Below are 25,084 nucleotides of genomic sequence, written 5' to 3'. Positions count from 1 at the left end.
ATATTTTTGGGATTCTCACAATCCACCCATTTATCTCATTTAGAATCTGCCAACACTGATTGAACCTAATATCAGTGGCCAGTGTCTTCTATAATTTTTCCATTTAAAGCAGTAGCTATTTTCTGTGACTTTACTCTTGCAGAGATCAGTCAGTATTTACCAAGTGTTAGCACATCATAAGAATTTGCTTTGTCATAATCATAATTATCCCTTCAAATGGCTATGTTAGACAGCCAAGATGATAAGTGAAGAAGACAAACTAGATTGTTGCTGTAAAACATGAAGTTCAAACTTTATTTTCAAGGACTGTTGGCAAAAAGGAGTAGCCGGTCGTGTAGAGTCAAGGGCATTCAGTTTCAAACCAACTGCATGCAGTTTACCAGTACGGTTTGGTTGATAGTTTGATGCTCAAGCCCACTGTCCACTAACTTTGTGGACTGTAAGATAAGGCTCAACAGTTTGTCCAAACACAATACACAGGAAATGTTCAAAATGCCAAGATGTACCAAAACAGAAACACTGTACACAAACAGTAAATAGTTCAGACCTACATGGACGTTCTTGCAATCCCCCTAGAATCAGAGCTTGTGGTGTAAAGTTGCACACTCATTCGTAATCACATGATCCAAGTAATGCTAATAAAACCAGTGGATAAAGTCCTCTAAATGCATGTGGCACATTTAGAATGATCCATATGCTTCATTTAACTTCATTTTAGCTGGGAAGACACTGTGTAAAAAGAAATATTTTTTAACAAATATTTCTTGAGCATTTTCAGCTTTTATTTTTGACAGGACAGCTGAAGATACGAAAGGGGGGGGATGACATGCAGCATATGGGCCACAGGTCGGAGACAAACCTTGGCCCATTGCAACAAGGAGTAAACCTCTACATATGGACAGCTGCTCTACCAACTGAGCTATCCGGTCGCCCTACGATGACATCTCAGAGATCTTGGAGTCTGCCCACGGCAGTGAGCAGGGGGGACTTATTTATCTTTAGATATTTTAGAGTATGTTTTAGAACTTTCCATATTGTTTAATTGTGTATGACTGGAATCTGCATACATCTGAATGGGATCCTGTAGTCCTGTGATAAGGTTGTTTTTTAAGTCTTGCAATGTCTACCCACCTGTGTAACAGAAAATGCGATGTAAACTAATCCACATCATGCAGCCATTACGACATGCATGTTTTAAAATCTTTGTAAACCTTTGGCAGAATCAGTAGCCTTTAGTCCACAACATCTCAAGTGAATTTTGTAAAAAAAAAAAAAAAAGCAGGGCCTCAACCATACAGTACAAGAGCAGAACTAATTGAGTGCAACAAGGTTTACAGTACAGTAAATTTTTCCAGAAGTTGTAGGAGGTGATCTGATGTGTTTGGTCCCCACTCCTGTGCTCTTGTGCCTAGTAATCCGTCCCAAGTTAATGCATAAAATGGCATACAGTCCAAAGATGGTCCTTCCACGAGCATGGAAAAGGGGCTCTGGGCTCAATCATCTTCTTCCTCGGGATCCTCTACAGGATCTAGGAGGTTGCTGTGCTTCAAGCAGCCTTGGAGGTAGTTCACCACTGTCCGCTGGAAGTGCTGGATGCTGCGTGGCTCTCTCAGGATGTGACCCTCGTCTGGGTACAGCTGCAGTGAGTAGTTGGCTTCCACCCTCACCAGTCGGCTCAGGAGCTCAGCAGTGTGGTGGAAGTGTACCCTCGCTTTGGCCAAACACACATACGAATTAGAGGTGAAGAAATAAACGCAAATATTAACCTCCTAAACTCAGCAGGAAATTGAACAAAACCTTACCATCTGCAGTTCCATGTAGAATAAGGAAATGCTCATCTTTTAGCTTGTTAACCTCCTCCAGCAAAGAGGTAGTCTGAAGACATATACATCACAATATGAGTGTTTTATTAAGTACACAGTTTTTGTTGAAACTGTTAAACTGCATTAGTTTTGGGCAATAAAACTGTAACTAAGTGTATATCCACAGCCTCACAGAGTAAGCGTGCTCCTCCTTCGCTGGAAGGCCTAGATACCGCTCTGAGAATGCAGCACCTGGCAAAAGTGGAATAACATTTACTCAAATACATGAACTGCGCCGCGGTTGCATCACAATTTCTACAAACTCAATGCTTGAATAGTTTGATGACATGATTTAAACTCACTATAAAGCCTGAAGTCAGTTACCGGTGCCATAGCGGCTGCACATTGAAAGAGTTTATCTGTTGCAGCTAACATCTTGAGAGTCAAATAACCTCCAAATGCCTGGAAGGAGAAACAGAAAAGTGCTAAAATGAACGCATATTGACTTCAATAGGAGTATTGATTTGTTAAACCTGAAAAAAACAAAACAAATGCTGTAACCTTTCCATAGAGGACCATCCGACGATCGTCAATATAAGGCAGTTGCATCAACAACCTGCGGAAATATCATAAAATCCTGTCAGTTAACCAATTCAGAGGCATCATTTTTACGAGTCAATCATAAAGCTTTGTGTTGTTGCGTAACGGCACTGACTCGACAACTCCCAGATAATCTTTGACTCTGACTGAGCCGAGCTTGCGTGGATCCACAGTGGTGGTCTTCTGTCCACGGCCAACCCCGCTCCTGCCGTCCACCCATGCCAAAGCCACATTGTGTGTGCCAGAGAGGACCTGAGGCCAGTCGAGAGCAAATTCCTCTGTCACTGACTGACAGCCAGGAACGCCGTCCCTGAGCGACAGACAGACAGGGTCAGCGAGTATGGTGTCAGTTGGTGGGCGTGGAAGAGTTGAAAAGAAGGCTAGGGGGGTCATAGGTTGCACAACAGGTGACTCTAAAGACAAAAAAGCTAAATGTCTAGAATGGTTCATTTAAATTAAGAAAAATAGTTCCATAACATGGATTCCATAAGTAATAGGTACAAAATTGCTCAGGTTTTTAAGAGTGGGCCTGTTTTGTTTTGTGGTACCTTTAAAGTACCAGTATTCTTTAAAAAAAAAATGCTTTTTTAAAATCTGAAACCTCCTTTTTTCACTTTAAAATTCAGTGGTTTGCATCTGACATTTTGATAATTTTCCAAAAAGACAATATATCAACTGCAGCCTATTATGCTGCAATATCCCTAGGTGGGGGGAGGTGACATAGAAAGCAGGTTCTTTTCTCCCTCAGGCTCTTTTTTTCCATTCTTTACACAAACATCCGTTGTTCTCTTGCACATGCAAACAAGTGCAACACCGTGAATGCCTTCATGCCTTCAATGTCTTTGTTCATTTGCTGCTGCTTTCTTTGCTTCGCCTGTTAGTCTCACTGTTTGTGTTTGCTACGCTTGCTTTGTTGTTGTATTGCCCGATGCTTGTGTGCTAGACTCTATGTCCTTTACAGTGTGTAATGCTTCTTGTCACATGGAATCTTTGTTATGATTCTATGTAAGTATGTATGAATGTGTTGGAAACGTTTGGAGTGTGCTGCTGTCTTTTTAAATTTGGACGCTTTGCCTTCTGCCAGGCCATCATTTTAAATAAGAATTTGTTATTAAGGTCTTACCTGGTTAAATAAAAATGAATAAAAAAAAGAGGATAGTCTATTTTTATTATGATTTTGGGAGTGTAATGCAGCCAGAAGGAAGCTATGACGGCGGGATTCTCTATAGGGCCATTATTGTTGCAAAACTATTTGCAAATGTGTGGAGAGTTGTGCAACTACGTGTATCTCAATCCGTCTGTGTGTAATCAGATATGTAAATGGGTAAAAGAATCTCTAAAAGCACACCAAGATTTGTGAAATTGTACAGGAATCTGTAAATGTGCATTAAGAATCGGTGTGTGCCAAATAAATTTTGGTTATGTGTATTCAGATTGTCAAGTGTACTGAGAATTGTAAATGTGTAGACAAATGTGTGAACAAGTCTGTAAATGCGTACATGAATCTGTAAATTGAGCCATCGGTGTTACAGGAGTGTTAGCTTCGTCAGAGACACTCACACAATGATGAGGAGAGGGTGCAGGTTGGCCTCGTAACCCTGCGGTAGAGATAGCTTCAGGTGTACATCTAAGGAAAGCAAACGGGTTCAACAAGGTCAAATGTCCATAGGCATGTTAGGATTGCTGCTACATTTAGAGCCTCTGCCTGAAATACATCTGAACCTCTGAAGCACATTCAAATGATCTATAAAAAAAAGACGTGTTCCTTCATTTGAACAAAACATGACCAAACATGCATTTCCACAATCTGACAGAATAATTGGCGCTGGCCCCTCAAGACAGGCATGACTCACACTAATGACCTCATCACCAAATAGAGAAATTGGTTGGTACTTAACTATATTTGTCCCTTCGAGGCTGAAATACTTGCAGCCGGCGCTTCTTAAAATAGTTTGACTACTTGAGGATGGCTCTCAAGGTGATCTGTGAATGCTTGTATTGGTGGCCAATTTCCCAAATGTCAAACCATGTAAACTATAGCCAGTGGTTTGTTTGTTGTACCATGGTTGTCTGCCGGGAGTGTCCTAAACAGAGTCTCAGGGAGCCTCTTGTCCTCCAGAGCTTTAGATAGAGGGCTGTTATCCTCCAAGACAACATATCCTACAGAAGAGAAAACTGTATCAGATTATTAATCCTAAACATCAAAACAGACACATCTGATTGCCATGTCTGTATCATCCTCATGTTAACAGCTCTAGCCGAGAGCCACAGACAGAGGGCAGTGTGATTCCACATTCTGGTGTGCTTTAATGTACTGCCCTCTGCAGGACGTTGTTTGGAAACTGCAAACAAGCCTGTGTGTGCCTGTGCATTAGTGGGATTATAGCATTGGTAAACATGTATGCAGATGTAACACTCACTGTAGGGGTCCTTTGTACTGTGAACTGTCACTTTAGGGATTCCTGGGCCTGGGGGATTTTGCAAAAGAAAACCTTTTACAACCAACTGTCTGCAACGTGAAGGTTGAAAGCATATTCCCTGCTCGTGTCTGTATTCATATGGCATTCACCTAGACAGTAGAGGGTGAAGTGGGTTTGATTGGGGCTAAATTGAGCTTTAAAGAAGCGACATCCATCTATGAGGTTACAGGAGATGCACTGGCGCTGGAACACTCCATCCAGGTCCACACTTGAGAAAAAACAGAAAAGGGTTATTGATCACACATTTGAAGAAGAAAAGCTATTTGATTTGCTCCAGAGAGAGTCAATTAAATGCTAAGGCATTAAGGCAAAGTGTCAGTGTCTTAAGATAAACAGCAGTTGACTTTTAAGGAACAAATAGCGTTCAATAAGGCTGGAGATAAAAGATTGCTCTGCTAGGCCGTGTCAAGTCTCTAAATGACCCTCTCCACTCCGCTGCTTACAAATTTCATCCAGGATGAATCACAGACCAAGTTTAAACAAGCCCCTGTCCCGCCTCCAAAATATTGTGCTATCTCCTGGAGCCCAGAGCTACGTAAGCTAATAAAAAAATATGAAACCTAGGAGGTAGATGAGGGAACAGAGGTGTGTGTTTATCACAGAGGGGGACATAAGACTCAGGACAGAGGGTCCTCGTTCCCTGAGAAGGTTTTTGTTTTTCCGTTAAACATTTGTCACAAAGCTCATGGCCTCGAGCATCTACAGCACACAAGAATAAAGATGCACATGTCAACACAATAGTGTACACTTGTTTAGCCATGTGGCGGCGTGGCTCCAGGGATGCTTTGGTCCAAACTTAAATATCTCAACATATAATTGACAGATTGGTATGGAATTTTTGTACAGATATCCACACTTCCCAGAGGATGAACCCTGACGAGCAATCCACTGAAGTATCACAATTGATGGATTGGCACAAATATTGTACAAACATGGTTACCAGACAATGAATCTTAATGACTTTTGTGAAGCCCCTTGTGGTTTTGCAGTGAAATGTCTTGACAACTACTGGATATATTGCCCTAAAATTTGGTTCAGACATATTAATGTCCCCATCAGGATGAATTTTAACAACTTCCTCTGACATTTCATTTTCATCTAGCGCCACCATCGGGTCATTTATTTTCAATTTGTCGATTACTTTGTGGTGACCTTGACCAAATACCTGCAAAACTAATGGCTTTCCCATCAGCCTCAGTTGCACTCTGTGTTTAGTGCTAATTATCAAATGTTAGCATACTAACACGCTAAACTACCTTTGTTCAAGGTTGTATATTATACCTGCTACATAAAAAAACTGCTACGTATCAGAAGATTAGCATTGTCTTTGCGAGCATGTTGCCATGCTGATGTTAGCATTTAGCTCAAAGCACCACAGAAACCTGGCCATACCACACAGATATTATAAATATTTGGGATAAAGTTGGACCGCAACTGAAAAAGCAGCTCTCAAAGATTACACAACAAATAAGAAAATCCGAAGTGACCAGTCCACAGGGCATTTAATCTTCAGGATAATGTCAATCTTGAGTCTGTGTATAGCTTTGTACAGAAATCTGTCCTTTCACAGGGAAGCGGGTTTACCTGTAAAGGTGTCTGCTTTGTCTGGATTCTTCTGCACTCAGGAAATAGCTGATGATGAGAAAAACACACAGCAAGTTACTCGACACTACTGAATGACTGCAGATCACCTTTGGGGTATCTTAACTTCATCATAATTATACTAGATTTTAATAATTCATGACAAGAACAGATGTACATACTTCAGCATGGTAATAAAAGGCCCTTTAATTTGTAAAGCACCATTAGTGATGGGGAATTAAATCAATTGTGAAGCAGATGTGCATTAAAGCATCATTTCTATATGAATGTGAGTACTGTGAGACAGAACAACTTGTGTGCGTGGAGGTAAAGAGCCACCCATGGGCGTTGGGGCTGCAAACAACTTGATCTATAATTGGCTTTCCTTGATTCAGTGTGATGCTCACACCTCAGGTTCATGAGGAGTTTCTGCCCTCGGCAGGATGAAAACAGATTTAAGTGATAATCTCTGTTCAAGTGTAAGTTTTACTTCAGCCTCTTCAGTGGCAAAGCATTGCCACAAGCAAAGTCAGAGTTAAAGCCGTTTCCTTTTGACCTTTTAACCAAAGTAATTTGCTACATTTTACTTTTAGTTTTTTTTTAGATTGACAGTGTTATGTGTACCATTCACCCGGAGTCTGACCTAACAAAGGAGTTTGTTGTTTGGTAGCCGACACGTCTAGAATTGAGCTCTCAGCTTATAACAAGATATAACCACTATTCTACTCTATAGTGAGGAGCTGCGAGCTGTTAGGGGCGCTGGAAGGTGATGCAACCTGTCTCCACACACATTTTTCCAGCCTTCTCGTCGAGGGCGCAGAGCGAGCTGACGTCCCAGCTGCCTGATGTCAGGAAGCGAGGAGGGACGGAGGGGATGGCAGGCTGTGTTACACAGAGAAACAGAGAGGAAGAGCAGTGAAGAAGACGGGAGACATCCAGAATAAAAATAGATGTTTCACCGGAAGGTTAAACACACTGAAGGCCCTGATGGCTCCAGAGAGAGTTCAGAACAGTTATTTTTAAACAATTGGTCATCGTGACAGTGGAACTAATGTTGGCAAGACACAGAAGGGACAATTTTGGATTGGATCCAAAGCCACTAATGATTTGCATGAGCCCAAAGGTGTAAGACTTCACTACCCAACAATTATTAAACTTAATGCCCTTTTTTATGTAAAATTCACTTAAAAAAGAAACACAATGTCAATCCTGTCTGTATATGTTTCTTTAACAAAAAATCATCATTTATCTTTTTTTTTTCTCTGCTGGGGTTGAAAACTTACTAAATTGAAAAGAACTGAATTGTTTTTCTTCCATATTAATAAGGGCAAAAAGAAATTAGATTATTAATGAAGGAAATGACTAGGTAAAGGGAGTGTTTAAGTAATTAGGGAGAACAATAAGGACACAGTAACAACAATAAGAGAGGAGGAGGCGAAGGAGGAGATTAAAAGCAAACCAGACCTTAATGGTCTGTGCTGCTGAGATCTGTAATCACACTTTTTTGTGGCCCCCACTGAAACGTTAACAACCAATTTTGTCAGAAAGTATTCAAGGATGACTTGAGGGAGTAGAAGTTAACTGCCCTCAAAACTGACCTGGGCTGAAAGACTGGCGATGTGGTGAAACTCTCCCCGAGCGCCCTGTTTTGCTGGCAGGATTGTATAAAACACAGCGCCGTCTGCTGAAAACAACGGCACGTCCTGATGACGAAAAATACTGAGTCAAATACAAAGACAGTAGTGATATAAACAGGTGTCATAAACAGGTGTTATGAAACATGAGCAATACATACCTGTCGTTGGTTTTGCATTAGGTCCATGGCCATTTTGTGTTTCTGTTGATTAGGAATCCCACAACATGGAGAAGTGTATTAGTTACACCATTTCCAAAGCTAATAGCGTGGTCGAAATAAAGATTATTAAGTTTATTAAGTATTAAATGTAGAAATCCTAAAACATTGGCAATGTGTAACTGAAATCCATGAGGATTTACAGAAAGGGATCAAGCCAAGAAATAGTGTAGTACATCACTGGGAATCCTTCTCATGCAGCAAATGACCTTAAATATTAATCCAGCCAGTCGACTCCCAACACAGCATGAAAGCATAATTTTATTAAAGGCGTATATTGCAGCGGAGGCCGTTTGTCGATTACTAAAGTGGAACAAGTGATGTCCACTAACCTCTGAGCAGGCCCCGGTGGTCGCCTCGCACACGCACAGCACCGATTGGTTCTGGGCACGGTTCAGCCAACGAACTGCGAGGCGGGTGCTGCTGATCCAAGTCACCATGGAGATGTAGCTGTCTCTGAAGACACGATGCAGAAAATGATACATGGGAAAAGCAATGAAAAGTGGTACAGAGGGATGAAAAAAAGAAGATTCAGTGAAGGGGAGAGGAAATTGGACATGGGTAATAATATCTGAAAGGTGGTATCTAAAATCTTATTTTTTCTTATTTTACATTCACAAAGATGTACCTGGCCCTGAGGGAGTCAGGAGGCATCATCTCCAGAGTGTGAGCTGGACCGTACAGATTCACCACAAACAGACTGACAGATGGGATACTTGAGCCAGCCTGGGACACAACAAAAAGACAAACATGACCAAATAAACTAAAGTACTGTACGTAAAATGTAAAAAAAAAAAAGGTATGTTTCAGCAAATCCTTTTAGCCACGCAGCAGGCGAGGCCAGTCTGTCGGTCCACCGTTTTGGTCTAGACTGGGAAGTCTCGACAACTGTTTAATTATTTGCCATGAAATTTGGTGCAGATATCCATATTATCTAGAAAGTAAATTTTATTAACTTTGGTGATCTCCTGAACTTTACCCCTAGCTCTACTAGCATGTCAAAGTTTTAAAGTTATTGAGTTAACCCTTGTGTTGTCCTTGGGTCCAATTTGACCCGTTTTTTGAGGTTTTTATATCAGAACTATAGGTTTCCAAATGTCCCAAAAAATAACAAGCACAACGAAAATAATTATTGAGGATCACTACTTTCATGGTCTACCCTGGTCTCAAAATCTCTACTAAGACATAAACATATGTTCTTCTGATCTTACTATTTACCAATACTAGAATATTGACTAATTTTACCCAAAGATTTGGCATCATTTCATGTAAATGAGGTGCAGTGACCATACATACAAACAGAAGTGTAAAACAAGGCTAATAAGTTGAAAGAAGAAGACGTAACAAGACAAAAATGGGGAATAATTTTACAGGATACTTCATGCTTTATAACAGGCAAACCAAGCCAGGTCGATTTTGGTCGATGGGAAGACGACACAAGGGTTAAATAACTCGTAGCACCGCTTGATGTTCAACTGGATGTTCCTGCTCCTGCAAAACTGTTCGTTTTGGGAAAGAACGACCTTCAATTTGGATTGCGCGACAATACAAACATGTCTGGTTCTTTCAGGGAATGGTTGTAAAGATTAACAAAGAATATGTTTACAGCATTTACTCTCTAACTGCGACAATCTGGGACCGATTGGTGGGGATTTCCTACAAAGAAAATACACACGCTACATGTGGCTGTAGACTCTAGTCTTGTTTCAATCCATTTTTACCTTTGGGTAGTGAAAGAGCACATTGGAGGGGTAGAGACCCCCTAAGAAGTGAGGTATTTCCATCACAGGTGTGGCAGAGTTGTTGATGGTGAGGTACGCCAGCCGGGCCCCGTCCACAGACCACCAGTGGGCAACATATGACAAGAGCACTTCCTCTGTATTAAAAGACAGTGTGTGTTTTTATATCAAACTCAAGCATACACCTGCTGTTCATGATTACTGTTGACAGCTTGCAGATTTTTGACTATATGGTCTTAACCCTCATGTTGTCCTCGGGTCACATTGACCCGTTTTCCTATATCAATGTTCTTTTTAACTACCAAAAATAACATGATTTATTCCATTCCATTTATTCCAACGCTCCTTGGCAAGTACAAATCTAATTTTGGGGGGTCTTATTCAATTTTATAGCATTTGGAAAAGCTAATTGAAGTGGTTTTGAAATAGTATTGAGTAAAAGTTGACATATTCTAGTCTGTAATTATCCATCAATATACTTTTCTTTAATTTTGGTCAAACTAATTCCTAATTTCTGCTTTTCTAACTCAAACATTAGGTGTAATTTCTTATAACTGAGGTTTATTGACCATGAATTTCATAAAAATAACTGTAAAACTAAAGTTAATAAGTTAGTGTTACATAGTGTTGAAAATGTAAAAAAAAAACAAGTGACAAACGTTGAAAAAAAGCATCAAAAGTGTTGAAAAAAGGGACAAAAATGTAAGAAAAAGTTGAAAACATAGATAAAAAGCGTCAACAAAAATGTTGACTTGCAATTTTGACGGGATGACAACACAAGGGTTTAGTGCTGGAATACTTCCTACCTTCATAAGTCCAGTCAGACAGCCCGTTCACCACATTCTGCTCCAGGTCGGTGGTTGTGAGACGCAGGGCTTTGCTTGTCACACTCGGCTTGTAGTAGATATCTCCTTCAAACACGTAGGCCTGACAGACACACAGTGCCAATCCATAATCAAGGCTGTACGGCTGGGAGCTTCATCGCTGGCTGCCTAAATTGAGCCCTGATGCCGTCCAAGAGTGAATAAATCATCGGCCAGCACACACGCACACACAATTGAGAGCCAATGCATATTTACTTGCCAGTTAATATGCTGCAGACGAGCGCCGACATTGCAGCGAAAGCAAATTACATTACAGTGAAGGTACACAAATTGTATTACGAGTGTGAAACAACCCCATTATGGCAACACAGTCTCTGCAATAACTTCTAAGATGGAGTTCATCTCATAATGACAGAGAGATGATACCACTGATGCTATCATTAGAAAAATAATGTCAAAGAATTTTATCATTATGGATTGTAAAGATTGAGAAAATCTCCTTATCGTATTGACGGGTGTAGCTGATTCAGATGACACAGCAACCTATTGATCAAGGTAATGAGTCTGGCTTACCAGCTGGCTCCCCTGAGGCCCCCAGGAAGCATATAGTAGCACTGCTTTCTCTCTCTCTGGAGGGTTCAGCTCCAGCAGATCCCTGGAACACACACAAAAACTCAGACATAAGCCTCTCCGTTCAGGGATGAGTGTCCTGTTTAGAGCCCTCTGGGGTCCATCCATGCCCAGGCCTTGAGCTTTGCTTGAGAGAGACACCGTACTGTGAGGACAAAAAAAGAGCAAGATGCAGAGAGGGGGAAGACAAAACAGAGAATGGAGTTGGGTCATGCAACATTTCTTTGTCCATAGTCTTAGCTGCACTTATTTTCTTCCTAAGGACAGGCACACATTTTCCTCCAAGGCATACTCAGGCAATGATCAATTCTGCAGGTCCTCCTGAAATTCTTTTCAGATCCATTTCTCAGAGGCTCCAGGGATCCTCCACAGAGACCCCCCCCCCCCATACACAGTAATGCTGAATATGAATCTCAGGCAGTGAAATCTGAAGTGCAGTACACACCTTACATTGGGATATGGAACCTGGAAAGAATACTGATGAATGAATGCATGTCTGACAGAAACATGAGGCTCAGGTTCGATGAGACACACTCTGGGGGACGTTTTTCAATCCGCGGGTCTGCTTGCATTGGTGACGCTCATGCCCAGTGCAGCCCATGCATTAGCATTCAGGATTCCACCTACCCATTAGCCACATCGTAGAAAGCATAGGAGGCTGTGAAGGACTGAGAGAACACCTGAAAGAGGTAGAGGATATCATGCACACAGGTGTGCCGCACTTAGATGAATACACACATTATGCAGTGCTCACACATGCTCGTTCACATGTATAAAGAAACTCAAATGGAACAAAGGTTATGAAGGACACTGCTAAGGCCAACCTTACAATTAAGCGGTAAGAAACAAGAAGCTGTGGTAACATTCTCTAATTTCACCAAAGTAGATTATTGCTTTTTTTTTTTTAAAGGGCAGCAGCATTATGATACAAAATTTGACAATAAAATGTTCATTATTGTTATTAATAATAGTTTATTATTCATTTAATGTTACCATTTTACCTAAAAAAAGAAGCAGTAGCAAAGAATTTGTATGTGTCAATGCAGTACAACACTGCTTTGATTGTTACTGAGCTGATCCCAGCTTATACACTTAATTTATTTGAGTCATTAAACCACTGGCAGCCATTTCAAGCATATTACATCATTATTGCGATCACATCTAAATAACAGAAGTTTGGATCATGGGGAGCCTTAAGACTGACTTAAAGAGACAATGTTAAAGACATGACATGTGAAAGGAAAGCACAAAAAACTAAGACAGACCTTCTTATTAAATAGCATCATTACAGTTAATATCCTTCCCGCTGAGATCTATTGTGGCTGGCAACTCTGTCGCAACCCTGACTCAAGCATCAGCAGCTCGATGAATAATTAAATGAACAAGCTGAAGAAGACTAAGCGAACGGAATCAATGAATGTGTATATGTGTGTGTGTGTGTGTGTGTGTGAACTGCAACTGATCACAGCATTACCTGATGAATTCTCAGTAATGTATTGACTCATGCAAGGGGTTGGAAGCAGGCTCACTGGCCTCTGAAAGCCTGGACCCTACTGGACAAACACTCCCTAAAGAAATGAAATGTCACATCCTCTATACAGCACATTTAGCAGGGAAATTGGATTTCTCCTTCACGTTGTATGTGTGTTGTTAGAAAATGCATGGAAGAAGTGACGCAGGAGTAAAGCGGCTGGGATGAAGGAGGGGAAATAACTTCAAAGGCCATCTCAATGAAATTGAAAATCTGATTGCGGTGTAGAGTCTGAACTTGAGAGGGCAAAGGCGTGTGTAGGAAAACAGCTGTTAGAGTTTCAACAGAAAATAATTGCAAAGACAGGAAGAGGAAGGGACGAATTGGTCCAACACTACAGGAAAAAGTGAGGGGTTGGAGATAGAGAGAAAGAAACAAAGACAGGAAGGGAGGAAAGGATGCAAAGAGGGCCGAGGTGCAGCCAGTTGACAGGTATTTGACACGCGATCAGGGCCGGTCTTGAGTAACACTGAGGGTGGCAGCATCGCTGTGAGCACCACGTTCTTCATTTAACATGGTGGACTATGTGGCAGAGACTGAACCTTATTGTGTTTGTGTGTGTGTGTGTGTGTGTGTGTGTGTGTGTGTATGTCACATTCAATCAGCTGTTTATGATTTGTCAAGGAACCCAGAGATTCTGCTCTTGATTTAACATGGTGGAGCATGTGGCAGAGACTGTACGTTATTGTGTGTGTGTGTGTGTGTGTGTGTGTGTGTGTGTGTGTGTGTGTGTCACATTCAATCAGCTGTTTATGATTTGCTAAGGAACCCAGAGATTCTGCTCTTGATTTAACATGGTGGAGCATGTGGCAGAGACTGTACGTTATTGTGTGTCTGTGTCTGTGTGTGTGTGTGTGTGTGTGTGTGTGTGTGTGTGTGTGTCACATTCAATCAGCTGTTTATGATTTGTCAAGGAACCCAGAGATTCTGCTCTTGATTTAACATGGTGGAGCATGTGGCAGAGACTGTACGTTATTGTGTGTCTGTGTCTGTGTGTGTGTGTGTGTGTGTGTGTGTGTGTGTGTGTGTGTGTGTGTGTCTGTGTGATACACAGAAGGAGAGAATGAGAGCATCTGTCTTGGAGAGACAGACTGAATTCTAATGTGACTGCCAGTAACATATCATAAATCCTCCAGATTGCTCTGCTCCTCACCCCCACCCCCCCCCCCCCTTACTACCCGCATCCTCCCAATCCATGACGCCAAAAAGGGGCTGGGGGGCATTAAACACAGATTAAACATTTAGAAGATAGCTTTGGATAACGTGACAAAGGGAATTTATAGAGACTACAACACCCTTTTGCATGAGCACAGATACTGGGATATATTGTACACTGCAAGACACAATCCAGAGATAATAGCATCCTTCCTTCCCAACACTGTTCCTGCCTCACAAGCACTTCTTAGCAGCTCCACTATGCGCTGCCTTTGATACCAGCACCCATCAGCGATTGCTGCAGAGTGCAGACACGACTCCGATGGCATCTTATTTGTCCCCAAACTGCAGTCTTGGCCCATTTGCCTCCACTCATCAATCCCCAAAAACTCCATATCCTCTAAACTATCTTGCCATCACTCTTTATAAAATCATGCAGGTCTCGTCTTGCCTCTCTTTGTCGTGGTCTCCTCTTACACACAAACCGGTTTAATTCAAACAGGCTTTGAGGAAAGACATTTTACTTTCTCTTGTTCCTATGTGGCCAAATCCCCAATTCACTTCTATGTATACCCTCTTAACAAAATCCATTTATTTTCACCCACCAGGCACAAAACCCTCCCTAAAGCCTCCAGAGCTAATACAAAATCCAGCGAAGCCTTTTAACTTCACCCAAAGGCTGCTCGTCCATTTCTCTTCACTGCAGCTTTCTCCTTGTAGCATCTCTGTCATACTTTGATACCACTGATTGATTTCAACTGGGCAGTGTATCTATAGGCAAATGGTGCATATCACATTTTTCCCCCCCCACCTCTCTTCATCACAAGTGGCTTTCCCCGCCGCTCTCCTCATTCGCCTGGTGCAAACTGCTTCAGTCAGCACAAATCCCCCCAGGGATAGACAGAAGAAAGTGAGTTAGGGTGAGGAAGACGGAGCGCGCGAGAGAAGGAGGGTGCTAGAAAGACCGACCAAAATGCCAACCATACTCACACAAACATATCCATTTCTAAATATATACAAAGGATTCCAGGTGGTGTGCTCAGCTGCAGAGTGTGTACACAAACTGAGCGTACAGATCAGAGTAAACAAATTCCTGCTGACAACAAAGGCAATATGCTAATGGCATCAATCAACCCACAGATTGGACGAAGATCTGAGCCCTCCTCTACAGAGACATGCAAAAAAAACGAGATTAAACGGATGTTAACCACTCAATAATGCAGTTAGGTTGGATGCACTGTGTTTATGACCAATGCTGTCACACAGCAACAGGCACATTTCCCCGTTCTTTCCCCATTTCCACCCCCACAAAGAGAAAATACAATACGTAGGCTTAGTGATTAAAGCAGACGTAGATCTCTAAAGAGAAGAGAAAAAAAAGAGACTGAATGAGAGTGCCAGAGAGCAGCAGAATCGGCTTTCAGGTTTTTAATAAAAACCTGGGGAAAATGGGCTTTCATTTGAACCTAATTCTGTTTTCTTCCATTGCTGATTACTTGCACATTACACAACTTGCCTGCCCTTTGAGGAAAGACTCAGCTATTACTGGTGTGTGTGTATTTACAGAGTCGGACAGCTGGAGGACCTGAGCTTATCTGAAACCATCACCTGCCATTGTGATTCTTGTCGGCTTCTCATTAAAATTCTCTACCGAACTAGCAGGGCGATTTCATTACTGCAGCTCCAACTGCACTCCTCCATCTCCTTGATCCCCACCCCACGCTCTGATCACTCAGTCTAACCCCCTGCACCTTCCCCCATCAGCCAGTTTAAGTATTCAATTCCCCGTTATCCCAGTCATATGACGGGGGGGGCTTTTTGGAACTAAAGAGTGCTGCAGTAGCAGAATCAGCACACACACACACACACACACACACACACACACACACACACTAACGTCCTCAACCTTCTCCTTCATGTTCTCGCTTCTTTTCTCTGATGTTTCTTCGGGGCTGATTAGAATGCATGTCACTGCTGTTTTGCAGGTGTGTGAGCGGTAATAGCGTGTCTTTGATATTAGTGGCTTAGTTATGACCCTGAATGTCGTCTGAAGGTAAAAAGCTTGACGGTGCTTTCTGGAATAACTCTGAGTCAACTTGGCATTCAGAGAAAACTTACCGGTCGAATGTTATACGCCAAGAGGACGAACATCTTGTCTGCAGACACTTGGAATTTAGTAATGCTCAGGTCCTGTAAAAAAGGAAAACAAAAATTAGACCCATCCTCAAACACGGCCTCTCAGGTTCCTGGTTGTGCTCAAAGTCTCCTTCTGGCTTCACATCAGCGTGACAATATTAGCGTCACGGTTTCCATTGCCATCTGTCCCAAAACTTTATAAAACACATTGGAAAACAACATTCTTGACACGTCCAGGGTAATGGAAGCTCCAGGTTACGCTTTGGTGTTTTAGAGATATTTTGCTGATGTAAATCCAGCTCTGTGTCATGGTAGTGTGGGCAGCGTGTGCAGATGATCGATGTTTGGCTTCCCGTTGTGGCGCCATTCTCAGCCGACCTCAGCATTGCTCCGCTTCTCAGTGCACCGGCGTCACGAAGGGAAACCACATGCTGCTCATTTACACACACTGCCCACACAAAGATGACACAGAGCTGGTTTAAAATCTGCTGGTTTTGAAAAAGTGCTCCCTAAATAAATGTTTTACACACTTACTATTAACTCTAATGTCAACGATTTACACTATATGTAGCTACAATTTCAAATTTTCTCAGCCATTCATTTATTTAGGGAAACCCCATGTGCGACTTGGTATTCATACAGGAATGTACATATTTTTTCTGGAATTGGCAACAGCAGCAGAGATATCACAGACCATATCACAGCCCAGAGGAGAGACTTGTGCTCAACCTGACAACACAACCCTACTTTAAGCTCCTCAGTGATGACCCATATAAGGCTGTCAGTGTGGCGCGCAGAGGCGGTGCTCAAGATGATGCCCTTACTTGGAAAATTCTCTTTGAAGGCACATGATGAGGGCTGACAGAGCAGCCATATTTTGGGGGAAATGAGCTGATAGTGTCACTCTGCCAAATCCTTTTTTGTCTCAAGTGTGGGATATGGAATAGTGGGACTCTACAGCTTCTCTTTCTTTCAATCCAGAAGCTCTGTATTGGCCAGGCAATTTGTCCAGCTGTCTGTGGATATGAGCCAAACAATACTAAAATCTGTCCTCTTGTGTCACTGTAACTCACCAGGGAGCTGTTGTCCACCAGAGTCGAGGTGAGGTTGCTGTTGAGGTTGAAGGACAGGACGTGTCCTTCTCTGGTGCGGAAAGCCACTTCATTTTCTGACAGGGTTAAGACAGTTAAGGACAAGGGCCCTGTGTTATTAAAGTGAACTTAAATCCACAGAGACTGCTGCTCGGTCTACAACCCCGTGCCTCGAGTTCAGGTGTGATCGTTAAAGTGTTTTTTAACCGACATGAGCAGTAAGATCAGAACAGTGCTCCTTACCGTTCAACCATGCCACACGGGGGTCATGAACTTTGAACTCTTCACTCTCCAGATCCTCCATAGTGAGATGGGAGCGGAGTAACAATTTAGATGCATCTTCAGAGGCAAAGAGACAAGAGTTGATTAGTTCATCAAAAGGTATTTCATGTTTACGGTAAAACCAAGTCTGAGCATGTTGGAGCCTGGCCTATATTTCTGCTTGGATGCATTCTTTTGCATTTTAATATCCCTTTTAATATCTTTACCAATGCCTTCCTTTAAAGCAAAAATTTGACATTTTGGGAAATGCGCTTATTCGCTTTCTGGTGGAGTGTTAGACAACATCCTCATACTGATTCTGTAAATATAAGGCTATGCAGCCAGCAGCTGGTCAGCTTAGCTTTGCATAAATACTGGAAGGAGAGGGAAACAGCTAGCCTGGCTCTGTGCAGACAACTAAATCTGCCTTTTAGCCCACACGAGCACCACCACAAAAGCTCACTAATTAACACATTATATCTTGTTTGGTTAATGATGAGGGATTATATTCCCCCATAAAATAAGGAATTGTCGTTTTTACACTTTGGTTTGAAAACTTAAAATGTAAAGATGTAACTAACCGGCTGCTGGTTATAGCTTCATACTGTATATACTCTATGAGGGAAAAGTGGTATTGATCCAATCATCTAACTCAGAGAATTCTTTCTTCCAGCAGTCAACTCCTCTTATCCACAGCCGCTAAATTTTACACCATGCAGAATTTGCTGATGAGCAAGCTGCTGCATTGTTTTGGCTGGACCTGAACGCCCTGCCGTGAAGCTAGCACTGGGGGTTTTACCGTCCGTTTTTCCCCTTCACATAAATAAAGGCATGCCACCATAAATTGGTGCATTACATATACCAGAATGCAAAAAATTAAGTGTGTGATGCTTGCTCAAAAAGACTCCCCGCCTATTGTGTCTCCACAAAGGCCCATTCTGAGCCAGGAAAAAAACAAGCACCAGAAAGCAATTTTCCTTAAATATGAAATAATTCCCCACATTACAACTCGTCTCTTCTTTGCTGCTTTTACTCCTTCAGACAGCTCTTCTTACCAGGTGTGAGGAGGATGACAGAGAGAATGACCAGAGACATAACAGCCAGGATCACCACCATGGCAATTCCTATGCCCTTCCAGTTCCGCGGGGGACCATCTGAACTACCCAGGTCCTGATATGAAAAGAACACACAAACACAGTGATAAATGCACAGCAGAGGAGGAGGACATTAGTGCTGCTTCATTTCCACGCTGCCTCAGAAATCTCTCCCCAACAGGCACATCAGTAGTGAGCCTCAGGGGGGGACTGAGACCAGTCTTCGGCATCCCAGAGACCTCGGTGAATTACTCTCATTTTCCGTATGAGAACTGCGTGAAATTGTTGCATATGTGAGAGATCAGACTTTAATTGCAGCAGCAATATCCCCATAATTTGTCTTTAGCATTGCCTCAGTTTGCCTGTTACAAGACTGATGGACCTGATGATTGCAGAGGGGGATGGGTGAAGAAGTTATAATGACATGTGTGGTGCCTGAATTTACACAGTGCTTTTTTATAGAAAAAGCTGTTACCTATTTCATCTGCTTTTGGTGGATCAGGATTTATTCAACAGCACTGAATGAAGTTGTTAACGAGGCACTGAATATAAGGAGAAGTAGATGGGACTGTATAACTATACAATTCATTATAAACAAAGCATCAGCATCAGTTACAATTAAACACAATTGCATGCTGTTCCCAAGCTGCACTCCGCTCCCTCATCATGAGTGGCTGGCACTGCTGGAGCCGCACGGCTGCTGGAGTGGGAGAGCAGCTATAAAATGCAGCCTTCATTTTGGCTCGAACCCTATAGCCTCGCCTGTCCCGTTCACCTTCTTCCAGACCTTAAGGAGGCAGGCGGTGGAAGGAGGAAATCAATGCTCACTGGACAACAGATTGTTGCTCCTCCGCGCTCCCTGGGTGCCACCAGCTGTCCCTGAATCTGCATTGGCTACACCACACCTAACACTTCCTCTCGACAGACATAGCCCACGCTTCTTTGCCTTCCTTGACCATCTAATTTGTGCTGCACATAGTGTAATATTAAAGTGCTAAAAACGGAGAATGCACTTACATAACTGGAGTCAAAATGTATTAAAAACACATTTCAGATAAGTGATCCATGGTGAATTGTGCTGGAACTGAAGAGTAAAAGGTCAATGCAGTCGAAGCAGAGAAGTTTCTCCGTTTTCTTGTAAGCCTCTGTGTGTCATTTATGTAAGATTAAAAATCCTCCATACACTTTTTAAAAGAATTTGTCTCAGATGTTTTCACCTCTTTTTGTAAAGATGCAGGTTTACTTTAAACCCGAGATGAATGGAAGACACACAAGGTCTGCTCTATCTGCCAAGGTCTCATCTTTAATAGATCTCCTTGACTGCTGTATAATAGCCAGTTCAAATTAAAACCACCACGAGTTGCACCTGCAGAGACGACTTTAAGTGAACTCTCAGTGCATGGTGAGGAAGCGCGGTGATTGATGTCTAAGGCTGTGTATCTACTGGCCTTTTCTAACACTGTTTTGTCTCGTTCCCCTGCACTCTCGGCCCACAATCTCTCAGTGAACCACCGTTATCCTTCCATCAGATAAAGAAACCTACATCTGTATGAAGGCTTTTGGGAGTATACACTCAATACTGAATCATTGTGCATCATCAGCACTTTTGGTTTGATTTCACTGTTTTGAAATTTGAAAAAGAATTAAGAAGAACTCTTTGCTGCATGTCATCCCCCCCTCTCTCTCCCCCCTTTTATTTCTTCAGCTGTTGTGTCAATAAAGTCCTAACAAAAAAAAGCACATGTACTGTATATGTTGCATACAATTTCAATCCCTGAAAAGCAATGGTTAAGTCTCATGGTTACATATCATAAAACATTTAAAGAATTATGCAGTGATTCTAGGATCTCATAGTAGATAGGGACATTTTAAATGAAATCCCTCCACTTGACTGATTCCATCACAGTGTTTTATTTCCAAGTCTTTCGTCTAATAACTGTGTGCAATGTGAGAGCCTCCTCTTACATATAATATGATGCATATCTAATATCATTCCCCTGAGCCCAGAATGGTCAAACACCAAAGGGTACAAGAGTGCAAACCTGAAGGAATCCCCTTGAGAGGATTTTTTTTGGCAAACCATGCAGAACTAAATTAGAGAAGAGAGAGCTCTTCTGTTTGCCAGCGGACCGAAGGGATTTCACTCAACTAAATGAGAGAATCGATAAGTTGTACAGTTGTAAGGTCCAGAGGGAAACAATTAATAGCGGGAATACAGCTATGAAGGAGATTTTTTGGACACCGAGACCTATTCTGTCCTTTCTATCATTTCAACTTAAGAATCACACTTATCAAACAGGAAGCGCTTAATAACCAGCACACAGACATATCCCAGATAACTGGCTTCTTTTCTCAGAGCACTGCACACAGAATCAAACAATTCCAGCTGTATTGATTTAGTTTGCACGCTAAAAAAGCAAGCCACACTTAAACACAATTACTCAATATTCACAGCGTGCAACACAACTAGGTTGTGCAGAATCCAGGCGGTGGGGAGAATTCCTAAATTAGGCTCTGGAGACCTCCTTAACTCCATCCTCTGTGTCTTTGAGGCATGGAGAATCCCTCAATAAAGCACATGCAGAGGAATGAGGGAACCAATGCAGGCTGTTTTGGGGATTTTGCTTCTGTATATGCATATCTCTAAAACCCCCTTTAACATCGGGCAACGATGTTTATTGACATGACAGGCAGACACATCAATAAACTAACCACCACCATAAAAATGGGCGAGATGTATTGGCAGACACATACGGCCCTGAGTATAACATATATTCTCCTTGTTTTAATGATATGGTGTAATTTCTCACAAGGGACAGATGTAGATTAGCAAGTAACAAACGTATGCATTACCTTGTCAATGTCTCCCACTGCCTCATTTATAATGAAGGTCATCATTAAAGCAGGCTGTAACTTTAGTGTGGTTGGAAGAAAATGTAACCAAGGTGCTGTAGTGGTGAGATATACTTCATGTCTGGGCTATCTTTCATCACATCCAGAGTCATTTATGTGCACCTACTCACTGCGCCACCGCTTCTCCCTTAGTGTTTATTTAAAAAATAAACTAAAAAACAGTAGATATAGACAACATATGGGACTAACTGGGCAGATTTTTTGCCCTAAAGGCAATGCAGCACTAGCTTTTGCGAAATGAAAGACCTGCTGCTTTAGCGTCTATACTGCATGGCTGCCCTACTGTCTTATTCTTTTCATGCTCCCCATCACGCTTAAGGAAATGACTGAAGAAAAGGCTTCGCTCTGAGGGTGCTTTTTCCTCAGCATGTCCAGGTACTCACAGTGACAGAGTTCCTGCCTTTAGGAAATAAGCAGCATCAGTAAAAACACACGTGGGAGAGCTGCGGGTGGGTGACATGATGTATGGTGTTACAGTGAAATATGAGGTGAATGTGAATGTGAATGTGATTTTTCACAAGGATGAGACTATACAGACATACTGTATCAGCAAATAATATGTCTATAATTTGCTCACTATACGCTATAAGAATTCACTGTGTCATATTGTCACATCATCAGTGTTGAGGATGCTCTTTGCTCCTACTGTATCACGGCACATCTGATATTATGTCATGCAAACATCTGACACAAATGGCAACCCACATTATTCCATAAATCCTTCAATCTTCTAACCAACTGACATGACAAGCTGTAAACCATGTACGCCTCATTAACGGCTTTACAGTATAAAACACATTGACTGTTGCGACATCTGCAGCTAATAGATTGTCTATACACCCGCCCGCACACAATAATGCTGCAGGATTATTACACAAATGCTTCTCAAAGGTTTTATCACACCACCATGTGAGTGACAAACATCACCATGATCTACTAGATCTGGCTAAAGGTTATATAACATGCTGCGTGAATAAAATAAAATGTCACAGTGGATTAATGATAAGGGCCCTTCTGTTAAGGGTTGGTTTAGGTCATATTGGAATTAATTTCTCTGGAATATTTGACTAATACTATGCACAACAAACCGGACCAGTTCTACAAAGTCTGGCAGCCCTATTTAAACCATCTTATACCTGAAAATTCTTTGATTACTATGCAAGGGATGTGATGAACCTAGGCTCTTGTGACCTGTGATGTTACTTCCTTTAATGTGGACTGTTTCCTTTGGCCTTCCATATATTTCTTTGGACATGCGCTGTATTTTGTAATTTTTTCATTTGTTTGGATTGGTTATATCTCTGTATTGTGTCATTAATTATTGTTCTTGTGTAAGATTAGAAAAACAAACAATAAATACATTATAAAAAAAAAAAAAAAAGCATCACTATGCTTATATTGCATACCATTAGACGTTGTTTAACTGCCCTTCTTACACTTTCTTCCGCAGGGCAGCGGTGTACTAATCATCTCATGATTGAAACCCTTTCCCAACCAGGATGACTGTTTATTGAGCTCTGCAATAGTTGATTTGGAAAGGTTTTCAATTGTTTCACAGCACTGTAGAGAACAATGACTGATGCAGCATTATAAAGTTTGATTCAAAGAAGGAAGCACTGCATATTACATAGTTATGCACAGATAAGACATAAGTCATGTAAATTTCAACTGAAATCAAAGTGGGATTTTTCATCTAATGCAAGCATTTATCACCATATTACATTAACCCACTGATGATTAGACTAAGTTGCACAAGTTGCGTCTGAAATATAAAACATAGGTGAACTGTTTTTCAAATAAACCAGGGAAAGTCACATTGGAGCAGACATGCATGTTACACATGAATGGGAGAGCTGAGTTAACTAACCTTTACGTTGAGGATATTTCATTAAGTGCATTATGCATCATCATTAGCATGCTAATGAGTATTAATAGCATGACCAAAAACAGAGGATGTTGCTTCATAGTATTTGTGCATTAACAATACACCTACACAGCAGAGGGGATAATCAATCATACAGTGAAGGCTACAGGTTTGAGCCTCTTTATCACTGTGCACGTCCAGGCAGGAGGGGACATTTGTCTGCCGGGACACATTTTTATATCTGAATATTAGACTTTTAAAAAATCAGCATTGTTATTGATGCAGATATTATGCTATAAAAGTCTGCATGGGACAGAAGGACAATATAAGAGTGGATGTCGAGTAACCACACCAGCATGCACCGCAGTGTAGGCTACAGAGTCCAGGTTGTCCAGCAGATGAATTTTGACGGAAAAGTCTAAATGGGCAAAATGGCTAAAAAGACTAATGGATAATCTTATTGTGGGCATACATGAGGAATTCCCTACTGCACATCAAAGACAGGCTAGATCCACACTCTCTCTCTCTCACACACCACCACACACACACACACACCAACACACACACACACCACACACACACACACACACACACACACACACACACACACACACACACACACACACACACACACTGATCTGAAATCAAAATCAAAATCTAAGTAGCCTAGGGATAGAACAATATAATATATATATATATATTTGTATATACATATATATATATATTTAAACACACACAAACACCACACACACACACACACACACACACACACACACACACACACACACACACACACACACACACCACACACACACACACACACTGGCCTACCAGCTCCGTGGTCATGTTTTGTTGAGTTGTGGCAATCATTGTAATCCGTAAGCTCAGTGCTGCCTCTGTAGCTTCAAACCCCGCCGAGCTGCTGCACTGTTGTCTTGCGGAGCTTTTTCTGCATGCTCTGCTTCTTGCAAGTTTGTCCTCACTGGGTTCTCTCTCTCCTCTCTCTCTCTCCTCTCTCTCTCTCTCTCTCTCTCTCTCTCTCTCTCCCCCCACTCTCTATCTCTCTCTCTCTCCCTCTCTCTCTCTGCACGGGTGACTCTCGTTCACTTATTCGCCTTTATAGAAATTAGTCTTGAGTGAAAAGCTGTAGGCTACCAGCCTGCCAGCCATACACCGTTAATATTAATATTAATAATAGAAAATATATAGTCTATGCTGCTAGCCTATATCTTATAAATAGAGTAATTCTAAAAAATTGATCCTATAGGCCTATGTATATGTTGGTGCTGGCTGCATACAGATGTAGGCTACAGTGTATTAAATCCATAACACTTATAAACCCATTATAATGTGTTAATAATACAATATAGCCTACTTCAATATCATTATGAATGCTATTTCTAAAGAACCTCCAAAGAGGTCACACCAAATGCACATCCTATTGGTGTAATGACCCCAGTAATCCTCTTTTGAACAAATTATTTCAAAGTTTGAACATATTGTTCAGTATATTACCCCACAGAATAACACA

The 25,084-nt window shown here is 41.7% G+C and overlaps 1 protein-coding gene across 2 annotated transcripts; it reads right to left on the bottom strand.

Annotated features, from left to right (window-relative positions):
* Positions 1-267: 267 nt before the first annotated feature.
* LOC116692057 (inactive dipeptidyl peptidase 10) lies at positions 268-24,578 on the bottom strand. 2 transcript variants are annotated; one of them, XM_032520045.1, is made up of 25 exons: positions 24,385-24,577; positions 18,738-18,852; positions 17,665-17,760; positions 17,404-17,498; positions 16,313-16,384; positions 12,136-12,188; positions 11,452-11,533; positions 10,861-10,981; positions 10,037-10,191; positions 8,944-9,041; positions 8,648-8,771; positions 8,259-8,300; positions 8,062-8,166; positions 7,254-7,345; positions 6,467-6,514; positions 4,972-5,090; positions 4,823-4,870; positions 4,464-4,562; positions 3,963-4,029; positions 2,518-2,712; positions 2,364-2,418; positions 2,165-2,264; positions 1,996-2,054; positions 1,803-1,875; positions 268-1,711 (listed from the first exon to the last, which is right to left on the bottom strand). In XM_032520045.1, the coding sequence occupies exons 1-25, from the start codon at positions 24,421-24,423 to the stop codon at positions 1,494-1,496; spliced, it is 2,370 nt and encodes a 789-aa protein (XP_032375936.1). In that variant the 5' UTR covers positions 24,424-24,577; the 3' UTR covers positions 268-1,493. The 2 variants fall into 2 exon arrangements, with proteins under 2 accessions (XP_032375936.1, XP_032375937.1); XM_032520046.1 differs by lacking the exon at positions 2,518-2,712 and having other exon boundaries at positions 24,385-24,578.
* Positions 24,579-25,084: the final 506 nt, after the last annotated feature.

Source organism: Etheostoma spectabile, chromosome 7 (genome assembly GCF_008692095.1).
Source record: "Etheostoma spectabile isolate EspeVRDwgs_2016 chromosome 7, UIUC_Espe_1.0, whole genome shotgun sequence".
NCBI lineage: Eukaryota > Metazoa > Chordata > Actinopteri > Perciformes > Percidae > Etheostoma > Etheostoma spectabile.
The sequence above is the reverse complement of the archived record's forward strand: the minus strand, read 5'-3'. Positions and strand labels throughout refer to the sequence as shown.